The sequence below is a fragment of the Larus michahellis genome, chromosome 2 (assembly GCF_964199755.1).
Source record: "Larus michahellis chromosome 2, bLarMic1.1, whole genome shotgun sequence".
Taxonomy (NCBI): Eukaryota; Metazoa; Chordata; class Aves; order Charadriiformes; family Laridae; genus Larus; species Larus michahellis.
This window is the reverse complement of record NC_133897.1, coordinates 6,299,241-6,313,827: the sequence shown is the minus strand read 5'-3', so window position 1 is coordinate 6,313,827 and position 14,587 is coordinate 6,299,241. Positions and strand designations below refer to the sequence as shown.

General features: G+C 43.5%; 1 protein-coding gene across 1 annotated transcript in view; it reads right to left on the bottom strand.

The window, feature by feature from the left end:
* OXSR1 (oxidative stress responsive kinase 1) overlaps window positions 1–14,587 on the bottom strand; it is a 93,841-nt gene that overhangs the window by 72,673 nt on the left and 6,581 nt on the right. The window contains exon 2 of the mRNA XM_074574018.1: window positions 928–1,040. Within this exon, the coding sequence (XP_074430119.1) occupies window positions 928–1,040 (113 nt within the window). The remainder of the gene's footprint in view (window positions 1–927; window positions 1,041–14,587) is intronic.

Sequence of the window (14,587 nt, the reverse complement as noted above, 5' to 3'; positions counted from 1 at the left end):
AAAGACAGACAGGTGGCATTAAAAAATTCCTAGAGAGTTGCTTTAGAAGGACAGGTGGTACAAGGCCTCATCTTCCCACCTTTCCTCAACCCCTGCCAGCCAATATTTACTATGGAAAGTTTTACCAAAGAGAGCTTTCTCACCTCTAGTGGAGATGCCTCAACGCTCACAGGAACGCCTATTTCTGCCTGGCCTTCCACATGTGAGGTAGATGTGGCAGCTGCTGCGCTACAGAAGGACCAGCTCATGCACAGGTAAAGGAGAAGACGAAGAAGCCCATCAACATACAAGCCAGATGAGAAAAGAGATTCTAATTACCACCACTACCTGCCAGAAGCTGTTTTCCATTGAGAAAATCTTGAGAATAGAGGCACACAGCAGAGGAAACACACAGCTACAGCTCCAAAAGACTCTGCCTCCTGTCCTGAACTCAAATTAGTGGGGTTTCCATATGTCAGAGTGATCCCTTAGCTGGCATCAGTACCAGAAAGATTACAAACAAGAGCTTATTTATTCATTTTTTCTCTTTACAGGTGGAAGGGGAAAAAAAAAAGTAGAGAACTGCAGGAAAGGAAAGCAAAACTATCTTAAATTTTAAGAAGTCTGGAAGCGTGTAGCTCTGGATCCCTCTCAAACTGCAGAGCTCTTCTGGGCACAGCTGAGTTTCACACTTGCACATTAACTCTGTTCAAAACAAAGGGATTATACAAAGTACTTAGCTCTAAACAAATAGCCTAAGTTCTCCAACGGTTGATCGTTTTAACATTTTAAGTAGTGTCGCACCACCAGGACAACCGGACTGCCTCTAGTGAAATCAGTCAAGTCCCCTCACCCTCACACCACCTCAAGAAAGGTTGTTTAAGGCAGTCAGCGAACAGAGATGATGCTAACTGAAATACAACTACCCAGACAATTTTGATTGCATACCAGGAGTTCATCCATGCTCGTCTGACACTTCTCAAGATTGATCCGTTTAATTGCCACCTTCTCCTTCTTTGGAGCGCAGAAGGCTGCCTGCACCACCGCAGTTGCTCCACTCCCTGTGGGTGAAAAAGAGAGAGAGTTAGCAACATCTTCTAGGACTTCAGCAGAAAGGAAGGGAGGTCAGACAACAAAATTGCGAGTGCCAGTTAGTAAAGACAGCAGAGCCAGGCGAAAACCCAGTTAAGGGCAACCCCACAGGCAGTCCACACTCCAGGGCTGTGTATCTCAGCAGGTCAGCTCAGCTGCAACGTCGAAGTACTGGGCTAACCGAACAAAAACAAGCGGATCTTTATGAGGGATCACCATAGCTCTGCAGACAAAAAAACCCACCCCGGACTCCAGCTTACTTATAACAGAGGAGTGATTCTTCTGATGTGCTTTTAAAAGAAAGGCCACAGAGGTCACACAGACTTTTAACCTGATGTGTTCACCCAAAGTGTTGAAACAAGCCACGCTCATTGCTACCAACACTAATGAGATTTTTCAAATATTTTTATGTACTAATTGCTGTTCTCGCCTCCCCTCATTTTATGCAAAGACACGAGGTAGGCTTCACTCAAGCCTGTTCAGTTCCATTCTCACATGGTAACACACCACCTCAGTAAGCAGGTTGAAAACCACAGCTACAGAACATTTAAATTTAAATAGGGGGAAAAAATGTCTTTTAGTGTACAGTTGTTCAACTGCTAGAAGCAGGAATAAGAGTCCTGGATTTAAACTGCTCAGCAATACCATACCCTTTGATATCAAAAGGAGTTTGCAACAGTGGGGTTTAAAATCAAGTTGATGTTAAACTCTATTTGTTGGCCAGAAATGGTTGCAACATTCAAGTCTCAGCAATCAGACACCTTGTTGCTTTATTTTCTACCCTGATCTCGGTTCATTGCATTTACACACTTCACTGCAGAAGAATAAATTCTAATTAATAAAAAAGGAGTACAATGGGTGGAAAACAGCACAAGAGCTCCCTATTGCCAACACTTTTCTAAAAAGTTATTAAAAATAAAGCCACAGCTATTTTTTTTCATTAACCCAGGCATAATTCTTGAACCCATTTGGTCTGATGAAGGAGATGAGAACAGCTATTCCGCATTTTGAAATAAAACACCTATTTTACCAGATTCTCCTACTCTTAACACTGTAAAACCTGCTTCCAGATTCTACAATACAGGTCAAGCACAACATTCTTACAAACTGTTTTTTTTTTCCTAGTCTGTTCATATAAACTGAGGGCAAAACCCTACAATCTCATCTTCAAACAAAGGCTACTGAAGCTCCCTCCAACCACCATCAAGAGACTCCTCACAGTGAGTTGGGGAAAGTCACAGCCCAACTCAAATAAAGTGTCAGGTGGGGAAAAAGCTTGTAATCCAGCCCTGAAAGATATGAAAAGTGTTCCGTCCAAAGTCACACTGAAACAAATTACAAAGCCCTGAACTGTGGGACTCTGCTCCTCTGACCTTCAACCAATACCCACTACAGCGGAGCTACAGGAGTTTCACTTCACTTTATATGGCATTGCAAGTGTACCCTGGACAATAGCTTCAGCTTGCCAGTTGATTCCCTGCACTTAAGAGTTTACATTTTAATGGCAGAAGGATGCAACGTGCAGAACACAAAACAGCAAGATTGCTAAAGCTGTACTATTTCATGAAGCAAATGAGTTTTTAAAAAGATCAAGACTGAGGCCATGTATTACTTTCACGCATATTATTTTTCAGAGACTACTCCTAGCAGAGGGCAAAACAAATCTACCAGGAGAAGCTTAGGTGGAAGAAAAGGATAGCAATAGGGGCAAGAATATTTAAAAGGGTCTTTGAAAATGAAGTTTGAGTGCTATAATCAAGGTCTTAAGCACAGGATGGGGACAACGGAAGAGTCTAGCCAGCCACTAACAAAAAGCACTCAGAAAAAGCAAGGGGAGGAGGTTTTGACAGCTGACTTTGGCTAGAGTGCCAGAATCGGGGCTGAAATACACAATATTAACCATGGGACAAATATCCAAAAAGGAAACCTCCACATACACTCCTTGTAGTCGCTTTGCCTGTCAGGTACAAGATGCAGGACTCCAACACGAAAGCAGCAGCCCCAGCATGGATGTATTGCCCCCACTGGGAATCCTGAGTCACACTGACCTGCTCTTCACCCAGTACCTGCTCCTCTAAACTTTTCTGCTGCTTCTTTGGGGTGGAAAAAAGTAAAAACACACAAAGTGACTCAAGACAAAGACAACAGAGCATACAGAAGTGGTGACAGAAGGCAGGAGAAGCGAGTCTGCATTTCCTAGCACTGCTGGTCTCCCTACAGCAACAGCCTTTCAGAAGTCAGAACCAAAAACAAACACTCGTGCCTGTATCATTTCTTTAGAAAGAGTTAGATCCCAGAAGAAGCATTGCTGCTGACACATTCAAAGCACCAATATTATGATTTCTTTCTTTGGATGCCTTGGTGCACAGTAATAGAGCCTGAAAACACAAACCAGATGCTGTAAGAATACACGACTGTGCACCTCAGAGAACTGTCTTGTCACACACCTCTTTTCACTCTTCAGTTAGTTTTGCGGTGCATATTTTTGTCTCTAAAGCTACCTACCTGCACGGTCCTCATCAACACAAGAGTATCTGCGCTCAAAGACTCTTTCTGGGTATCTCAGACACTCAGTAGCTTCAGTGTACATCTGTTTCCCCCCACAAGATGATGTACCAGGAATTCTGTGCCAGTTAAACCCAGTTGGTATAAGCATGGCTGGCAGAGATGCTTCTTACAATCCAGACATGAAAGATTTGGTCTACAGTAGTGGTATCACAAGATGAGACTGAAGTCCAGCATTTTATAGAAGTGACTACACAAAGAATGGCTTTGTGGCTGTTTTTTGGGTTTTGGGGTTTTTTTTTGTTTCTTTGTTTGGTTTGTGGTTTTTTTTTGGTGTGGGGATTTTTTGATTGTTTTAAATGTTACGACCAGAAACAATAGATGCAGACTAATTAAAAGCAGGACGTGCATTCTACAGCTCCTCTCCAGTCCTCAAGCCTGTCTGATCAACGCTTGCTAGGACTTCAGGGCAAAAACTGCTTTTCACTAAGTGTTTGGACAATGCCCCAGCCTACAGGGACCCGACCTGTTATGGGTGTACGGCATTATTTGAACAGTAATGAAATCCCAAACTAAATCCTTTTGGGCACATGGCAGGGAATCATCTGAACTCAAAACTCCTCCCATTTAATTCCCTGCTGCTCCTACTTCTCTGGCAGCTCTCTCCAGTTCGATCACCACCTGCTCTCCCTGCTCCCCCCTCTCCTGCTAATTCGTCATTTCTTTCAGCTCCTCTGTAGCACTTAATTATAGAGAAACAATGAAATCTCAAAAGCGTATCAAGCAAGGATTAAGCCAAGCTGCAGCACGATGTGCCACAAGCAAGCTGCTCTTTGGTAGCAGCAGCGGCGGCGTGCCGCGCTTCTGGAACCGAACAAAGACGGGTTTCCGTGCTTCTTTGAAGAGTACAGAAAACATAGCAACACGGCCACTTGGGGCTTTGCAGCCATACAATTTGTTTGTGAAATTCCAGGGTGGCAAGAGAAGGAACGGAGAGAAGCCGCAGCAAGGATGCTAAACACATTGGTAAGTGAAAACAAGCATAGATGAGAGATGACAACACCAATGGAGAGAAAGAGAGCAAGCCTGGCAAGGAAGTTTTTTAAGTTTTAGGAGCAGTGACAAACATATGGAGAAAGGTGGGGAGCAAAGTGATTTCCCTGGCTGCTATGAACCACCTTCAATGAGAAAAAAAAACAAGACACAAGGTCAGTTTGTGCTAGGGTGGCACAACTTAGACAACCCAGCTCTCCCGGCAGACACAGATCTGCTGCGTTCAGAGCCGACCGCAGCCCCTGGCACTGCTCAGCTGCAAGGCTGTGGGCAGCACTGGGTTAACGTTCTTGGGCTCAGTTGATGGTCGCTCCCCACCCCAAGACACTCCGATCAAGGTCAGTGCTGAGGCTCTTCCCTCAGCCTCCCTCAAGATCAGCTTTCGGAGAAATTGCTCCCTAGTTAATCTCTTCCCAGCATAACAGCTTAGCAAAACAATGAAAACTGGGCACAGCCAAATGCTTGCTGCTTTATTCCTGAAAAGCAGATCATTTTGCTGAGGGTTGGGGGAGGACGGGGAGGAAAGAGACCCCGAGTGGTATTAGGATCTGTTTAATACCCCCTGCTTTCACCTCTATAGGCTCGGATACAATTCCAACCCTTAGCACAGCAGCTGCAAAATTCCTGCATAAAAGGGTCACGACCTACTTTAGGAAACACTGCCTAAGGAGGAAAACATACCCTTTCTAACCCTTGCTTCTTTCATGTTTTCTATGATTAAATGGTTCTTTCTGAAATAAAACCAACCTCTGGAAAGGCTGAAAACAACCCAAACCAAAAAGTCTCCAATCACTCAGTTACTTAAGCCTTTTTTCTCAGAGTATCTCCTCTGGTCCTCAGGATCCATGCTCCCTGTACCTTCAGCATCCAGAGCTCCAGCCTGAACTTCTCAAGTTGAGGCAAACTCCCCACAGAAGTCCACCTCCAGCCTTCAAGAGAGGCTGGACGCCATCTCTTCTGCAGTCACTTGCTGTCACATAACTTATATGAAGCTTGTGTGTTTATTTAAAAAAAAAAAACACAAACAAAAAACGCTCTGAAATCACTGTTAAAGTTAATGGAAACCAGTAATTTCAAGGCTATTTGGAGAACCAGAAAGACAGGGGACTGACCTGAGGACACAGCATGTTCACATACACTTTGTTTCCAAAGATAACTGAATCTCCGCAGCCACATAAGGACATTGCAGCTCTCCCAGTAAGACTGGGATGAATTGCACTGATGCCTCCTCCCAGGCGAATGCAATTGAAGCCAGAGGTCCTTTTGGCAGAAATATCTGCTTAAGCAATGGGAACAGTCATGCCAAATGGTCACAAGACAAACATCAAATCCTGGCTCTGAACAGTATTCCCCCACCACGCGCAACGGCAACTTCAAGCAGCTACATAGAAAGAGCACTCACAAAAAAAAAAAACCCACAAAAAACACCCCACCAGTGTTGCCCAAGATTTAAACCCATCCCACTACTGCGAACTGAGTTTCTGGTATCCTGGGAGATGTGAAAACTTCCCTTCAAGGTAACTCAGTTGCTCACAGCTGTTTCAATCAATAGGGGACATCTTCTGTAACAGTCTTGGAGCATCAGTCTTTATCTTAATGTGGTATCAAATCCCCTCCACAGAGGAAACACCCTCTTCCAGGGTCAAATGAATGTTGCAAGCAACTTAGATTGGAAGGAACCTCTGGACGTCTCTGGTCTACTCTCCTGCTGAAAGCAGGGCCAAACCCCAAGTTAGATCAGGTTCCTCAGCATCAAAGTCAGTCTAAATTTAAATACATTTAACAGACATTTCTACAAGCTTTTTGGCTGTTCCTGTGTTTGACCACCCATATAGTAAAGCTTTTTCACCTCACTATATGATCAGATTTCCCTACATTGCTCACAGCTATGGCCTTCCACCATGCACCTCCATAGAGTCCAGTTTCATCTCTTCTACAACTTCCCACTAGATAGCTGAGGACAGCAATAACACCCCCCCTTAGCTCACTCTTCTAAGGCTGAAGAAATCCACACCTCCCAAGTCTCCTGCAGTATTAGACCATGAGCAGTTGAACATCTCTGCACAACCCTGCCCTCTCCTTTCCCCATTCCCCAGCATACACACAAGCTCTCTATTTTTAAGCAAGATCTGGAATCTGTCCTCCACTATCTGGAGTGCAGTGCCAGAAAGCCGCTCATGACGCAGGCTCTGTTTATAATTGTGCCCCTGGGTTTTCCTCTTATGAACAATGCACACAAAACACTTCCCTGCAAGGCTGCTCTGGACCAAGCAATAGCTTTCAGTCTCCAGGTATCCAGTTTCAGGTAGGAAAAAAAAAAAGAAAAAAATTCAGAACTATGTTCTGTGGGCTCCGGCACGATCTCTCAAAGGCTTTATCTTACACAACCAAAGAAATCACCTGTTGTGATTAGCTGCAGAAGCAACCAGAAGTACAGTTTGCTTCACTCCACATCTTTCTATGCGATTACACGTCTATCATAACAAGCAGAAGATTCAGCTGATCACACACACACAGGCTGGCCAAGGTCTCTTGGTCAAGGATGTGACATTAACAGCCCTCACTCCAGATCACACAGACAGGACACTCAAAGCCCAGGAGACCTTTAATGTTTCATAACAGACTCTGTATTCATGCCGGCCACCGCAGGCACAGGGACAGCAACCTCCATCTCCGGATGCTTCAACTCTTTGACAGCCTCCTGCCAAAGAGCTGTGGGAGCCCTGCTCTGTGGTTACTCACTCCAAGGACAATACAGTAATAAAAACAAAAAGCTACAAGACTGGGAATAGAATTTCTTAAGTGTTCTTGCAGAGCACATGGCAGCTACAGATCTAATTAAACCAGAAATTAAACACCAGATTGCAAACTCAGACTGATCTTGCAGTGTTTGGTCCGTTTGTTACAAAGGCAAAGTTATGTCTCTATTTTCTCCACCTCCTTTGAGGCTTCTGGTGAGAAGAGAGTCCTCTCACAAAGAATGAGCCTCTTCTGAAAACAAGTTAGCAAAAAAGCCTACTCTTAAATTTGTAACCAGCTCAGTACAGGGTGGGAATGCTGCTTTACCCATGCAGGATCTGGTAAGAAGAGTCCACTGGTGTCAAAAGTCTTCCTCACACAAGCCTGATGATTCAGGAAGAGTGCAGTAAGGCAACGCTAATGGTCCTTCAATACAGTCATAGCTCTTCAAGCCATCTTCCCACTATGTGTCAAATTCCTGATGCAAAATGGAAGATGTGATCCACACTGACAGTTACAGAGAGCATTAATAAAAGCAATGGGAATTCGGAATGGGACTCAGACGTATTCCGAGTACTGACACAGAGAGGACACAAAAAGTCTGCTCGCACAAGGCGAGGAGAAAGCTTTCACAGGAAAGTGTCACCTACTCAGTGCAGTACTGCAGGAAGAGTGTTGCGAATGTTAACGATGCTAGAAGTGAAGTTACAGCCCCAAATCAGCAGGAAGATCACTTGGTTGCTTCTAGCACTGCTCAGAGTGAACCCAAACAGCAAGCCGACTCTGAACGCTGCTGTTAGAAACAGTGCGAGCAGCAGTGAAACCAGTAAAGGAGAATTCATCCAGTTTTGTTCTGTGCCTGGTTGGAAAACTTCTGGAAACCTAAAGCAACAGCAGAGCAATCCATGGCCAAGATGACAAAAAAAAAAAAAAAAAGCAACACAACCACAATAGTGAGTGGAGTTCCCCTCCCACAGTGACACAGGGAGCGCAGACACATGCCTACCCCCGGGAAGCTCCCAGAGCTGCACCAATACAGCCCACTCACTCCCAGAAATTCCCATCACTTGCTCCTGATAGGGATTTACTATGAATAGTATTTCCCATAGAGAAATAGGGCTTTACAGTCATTTCTCCACAAGCTGAAGGACGACACGTCCACAGTGCAAGATGGCAATACGTGATTTAAAACCCCGGTAGAGGCAGTAAGAGGCCAAGTTTAACTTGGTGCACCCTCTCTCAACTCCAGTCATGCACAACTTGACCTACAGTGGAGGCGAAGAGATACTGAGCAGAAAAGAGGGAAAGAAATACTTGCTAATACAGCGCAGGAAAGAAATCATCTTTTACAACAAAGAAGCATAAGCAAAGCCAGAAAGCAAAAGCAGATTTAACAGAACAGTTGTAAGGAAGCCAGTTTTAAAGCCTATATTGGGGGGTGGGGTGGTGGCGTGTAGGAAAATCAGTAGTCCCCACTGACTATATATCACAGCATAAGTACACAATATATATGAAGACACCTGCACTATGCGTGTGCAGCAGTCCTACAGGCAGGCATTTACAAGAGAGTAGCTACCCTCGTATTTCTGAGGAAGAGTCTTTAAAGGAAGAACAGCTCAACCCTATTTTAAATAAATTATTCTGAAACTTCACGTTTCCGTGTGGCCAATGTCAAAATGTCACCCCGCCCTTCAATACAGCCTAACTCACATCATTGAATGCAGCACGTTCATTCCTCTTTCGGGCTCACCTTGAGCACAGCCCAGTGCCACAAATGTTTAGCTGGGTTCAAGCCAAAGGTGACTGTATGAACATTAAGACACAGGGCATGTGCTGGACAACCCATTGAAAAAGGGTGATAATTGGGAGGTATTATGTCCAGCACAGAATTAAGACTTAAATACAAATTACTTCTATTTCACACCAGCACGTCTGATGACTACAGTCTAGACCTTTTAATGAATGAACTGGAAAGAGGAATGGGACAAAGCACAGTTATTACTTGTGAACTCCTATGGTGGTTTTGTTTTGGTTTTTTTTTTTTTTCATTTAAATTGCAGGTGTATCTCTTTGTATTGACCTCTGGTCATTTACTCCAGTATAGCCAGAGCTCAAGTAGTTTGCCAATTCTGTGCAAGTTGCGAGGCCACTTATTTCAAACAGTACTCACACACAAGGGATTTGTGTTGTTAAGACTCAATTACGTGTTTTACCCAAAGCCTGAGAATCTTTGCTCAGTTGTTTCATGTTGGTACCTGCAGTATCCAACAGACAACTCATATTCCAGCACTAATCCAGCATGTTCAAAGAAATTTCAGAAAAAGCAGCAGATTTCTGAAACTCAGCTATCAAATTTGAAATACAGCCAAAATATTTGAACTGCACGTAAACTTGCTGACAGTGAATTATTCACCATCTTGATGAGAGCTCTCGCTGTTGACAACACCACTGAAACCCACGCATTGTGTTCAGAGCTCAGAGGTTTCTGCCCATGTAAGACAATGTCTTGCTCAGAACGCCTAATGCTCCATGTACGGCAGAGAACAGCGATAAACCAGTAAAGATCATACAGGGCTGTCAGCACTTGTTTAGACACGCTTCCCCTTCAGTGGTCCATCAATACAGAATGACATTGTAGACTTATTGCCCAGCTCTTTAATTCAGTTCTCAAACTCGAAAGGAGGAATGCAAACCCATATCCAGTCACTTGTAAGAAATCCAATATCATTTTCAGAGCCACCAGCAAGTGATCGGTAATAGCCATGGCTGGGTACATCTCCCCATGGCCCCATCAAACTCCACATTATAAATAAATGACTCTCTGATTTCTAAGCTATAGAGAAATCTAGCTGTTGTAAACCGCACAACTCAATGCCAAGGTTTCTGCAGAAAGGAAGGGGAGTCTTATGGAAAGTTTCACTCCACCCCATGCCGCATTGTTCTCTCAAAACTCTTTCGATATCTCTTAGGGCCTGAACACAGAAAAACGTCATCTGTTTTCCCACCTTCAGCAAACATTCAGGTTGGGAATCCTTACAGACTAAGCACAGAAGTGACAGCTTTGGGGAGAAAACGGTCAGCCTGTCAGTATAACACAGGCCAGGACTGGAACGGAGGGTGAGGAATAGGGTTGGCCATGCAAAGCATGTCAATAAGAGATCTGACAAAATTGTCACCGGGTCACTTTGCTGTTTGATTTCACCAATGAACTGTTTCACCTACAGTCACCAGTTTACAGTGCACACAGCTGAGCCAGGCTTCCAGCCACCTCCCTACTGCCGAGCGGTGATGAACACTGCGAAGGGCTGCAGTCACCCAGCCGTGGGACTCTGCACTGAAACAGGATGCAAGAAAATACAGGCAAGAGAAAAAGCCACTGGTCACAGATGGTATCAGTGGGGTGAAGAACAGGGGCAAGTATCAGCCCATCTAATATGCTCCCCAACCTTTTCACTGCAAACACCAAAGCATAGGAGAGACATATGGCCAGAAGGTGCTGCTGTGACTGTATGCCTCATCTCCTGCAGCCCCGAATTACTCCAAAGTAGCATATAACCCTATCATACCTTTAAGCAGGTATAATTTAACCCAAAGCCCACCTCAAGAAAAGGACAGAACCACTACTGTCACCCTGATGGTCTGCAAGGAAGAGACCAGAACCTCACCAGAAAATACAAACACCCTCCAGTTGCACAAGGTGCCCAGGTGATTTGGGAACACCTTTGAGACCATTTTCCCCATGGCAGCAACTACACTGTGCTCCGAGGGCCAGTTACACAAGTCCTGTGTGACCTGCCACATTTACTTAAGATGCTAGTAGCATGCCTAAATTAGATTTTCAGTTTGAAACCAATTATATTCATTTGATTTCTTGCCAGCATCTCTGGCTAATTTAAAGGGCAGTGCAGCTATGCAGTGTTAATTCTGCACGATGGAAAGCAGGCTCAAACATCTCATTTCCAAACACAGCAATATTACTGGAAAAGGTTTATCCTTCCCTTTTAATCACTGTCAGTTGCCTTTATGGTATATGCAGCAACGTAAATATCATGCTGGCTGTCATCAGGTATTATCAAGGCTCGAAATACAGCCCCGGTACAGTAGCCAAGCCAGCATTCTCCTTTCTTCCCTCGCAACCTTTATCTCTGAACTCTGTCTCAACTCTAATTGTTAACTGTAGAGGATATTTTATTTGGCCAGGATTCCACTAAACAGAACAATCTGTCTGCATACAGTGCAGATGTTTGATAGTACAGTGGTTATTTTGGGTAAATAAGCTTTTAAGTATCAGATACGTCCTCTCTTGAAGGCTATTATCTTTTCTTTTCAGGGAATAGCTTGATCTAATAAGTCTTTTCTGCGTCTATTACTGTGTTCAGCACACAAGATTAGCCCATGGTTAAAAATTACCTTCTTTAACTAAGAGTAATGAGAACCATCCCAAGCCTTAGGATCCAGACAAACAACTATGCTCAGGCTGCTGGTCCATCAGCTGTTCAAATAAAGATTTGCATCGGTGAGCCGTTCAACAGGAAAAGAGTTCATGCTCAAGACGCTTTTTCCAGTAAAATACAGTTTGCTGGAAGTCAATACCCAGGTATTTCTTAGCTGTTAATACCAAGTTATTTATTAGACAGCACTTGGCATCCTCGATTATAATTTTTACTTTAGTGAAGGGATGGAACTTACGGTGTCAACTTTTAACTTGCGTGGCATGCAACCTCACAAGGTGAGAGACAGAAAGAGGTTAACAAAGAAATGGCACAGGAGGTGAAGTTCTTACAGGTGAGGACATACAAAACATCAAGTTTCCAAAGGATTCGTTTCCCACTTGCAGTTCTTAAGGAATCACAAATCAGACACATTCGTGGCCAACACATTTAAGGTTTGGAGACAGTACAAACGCCAAGCTGCAGCTCTCCCGTGCCTTCAACTGGGAGGTGTCCTTGCAGATACAGCCTGAATGTAAAGCAAGCAGCATAAGAAAAACACCGAGCTATAGAGACATGCTATTAAAGAGAAGGCATTGTTAGTTCCCACTGTCGTAGGGAATCCATTAAGCAGCTGTTTCATACAGCGATGACAGGGTCACACAGAGGTTTGAGTGTTTAATAGAACGTGTGCCTGTAATTCCCCCATGCGCCATTTCAAAGACAAGCACTCATTAATTTGGTATAGGGATTATACAATTTGGCATCAGCTATAGCAGGGAACTGGACCCCATGACCCTGGGAGTCCTTTCTAGCTCTGTATCTCAGCTAAGCAAGTGACAGTAGCTTTCCGGTTTTGTTCTGAAAATTGACATAATGAAATCCATCTCTGGGGATTTTGAAGGCAAAGTGTTTACTCTGTGACAAGAAGCATCTTCTTTATGAGTTTTTAAACCATCAAGATAACCTAATATTGCGTTGCCTGCCTGAAGCTGGAGACGGCCTGAAATGCCCGACTGCTGTTTCAGCTGCCCCACTTACCTCAACAGGTACCAGCTCTGAGCACGGACAGCTAATTTTCTTAAGAGAAATATTCTGTAAGTGCTCTCATCCCATAGCCATTAACTTGCTCTCTCACTTTTTCAAATGCCATCATTTTCCACTACTCTCTACACCATTTCCAAAGCTTCCTTTTCAGAGAGATGGAATGAACTCGGGAGCCCAAGAAAGTAGACTTAGAATCCCCTGAAGACCAAAAATGAGCAAAAGCCTAACTTAAACCCAATCAAAAATGAAAACACACAACCTGTCCAACAGTAACTACAGAGCTTTCATCCAATGTTTAGGAAAACTTCAGTTTTACAAAACATATGTTGAATTGCCACAAGATGCAATAATCTCATGCCCTGACCACAAGCACATAAATACAATTCCACGTTCACAACTAGTTTTTTTAGAACATTTTCCTACCCGACAACACTCTCCCCTCTAACAAACTGCAAAACTTGTCAATTAACTCTGCTCTAAGACAAACAGCAACTTAACTTCTCCCACACAGTAAGCGAGTGGAGGATACCACAGGACACGCCACGTGCTCAGAAGACTCAGGAGGGTACTCAAGGTCAAAATTTCACTCTGCAGTTTTAACTTAATTAACAATTCTGTGGAAGGATGAAAAGGAATCGGAGCATCCTCCCACACAGCTTTATTAATAGCAAGGTGCTAGCAGTAAAAAGAGTAAAGTTTGTGCTTAAATTACCATTCATGACTATAAAGCAGTAAAATTTTGGCAAAACACAAGGAGAATTTACTACAGTAAGAGATGATCACTGAAGTATTTCAACTCTCACTATTCTTTAACAGCTGCTTGTACCTTTTCTCTCCAGGATGAATTTACATAGGTTCCTTTCCTACCTGAAGGAAATATCCATTTGGGAGAATGCTATAAAGTCAGTTTAGCATGAAACAGTGAAATGAAACAAAACAAGAAATTTTTCTCTGCTCCGCCCCCAACTCAGAAGCTCTAAAGACAAAACGGATGGTGCAGAAAATTGAAATTTGGCCAGAAACTAAAACCTTATTCAGAAAAGCTTTTCTGTATCCCCTAAAAAATGCACTTTAATTTGACTGAGTTATACGAGTTTGAGTGTTGTTTCACAAGCATGCAGTACAAGTTGTATAAAACTTTAATGGATGTGTGGAGGGAAGATTTGGCTAATTTGACAATTCAGTGAGAAAGTGAACCAGTGCTGTGAATTTACTCTGTATTTCATTTATGGATGGGATCTGTGAAGCCTTTAAGACTTGAAGACAGCTGTCCCCTGCGGACTTCGCAGTGTGCAGAACCAAAGAGGTCTAAGAAATCCTTGAAAGGCACGTTAGACTCTGGTTTGATAGAGGCTGATACATAAATACATAACCTTTTTTTTTCCTGGGGTGGAATTTCTCTTAATTGCAAGAAAGCCTGTGTTAAGCAGACATTCTGCTTGCAGTGATGCACATCAGGAAACAATGTTCTTCAAGAACCTTGGGAAGTGGTGGAAGTAAGGACTTAGAAAAAAAAGGTTGCTGGATGCTGTAGCTTTTGAGTAGCAGTGAAAAGAAATATTGGATTTTTCCTTTTTGCACTTGGATCACCACAAATCCCTACCTGCTAAGTGATGGGACAACATCATCCGGTAAAAACCAAGCAATATGCAGGCTGTGACAATTAACTTGAGAGCTCCACGCATTAGCAGTGCTTTGAGGCAAACAATGCACCCAGACAACCAAAGGGACCAAACTCACAG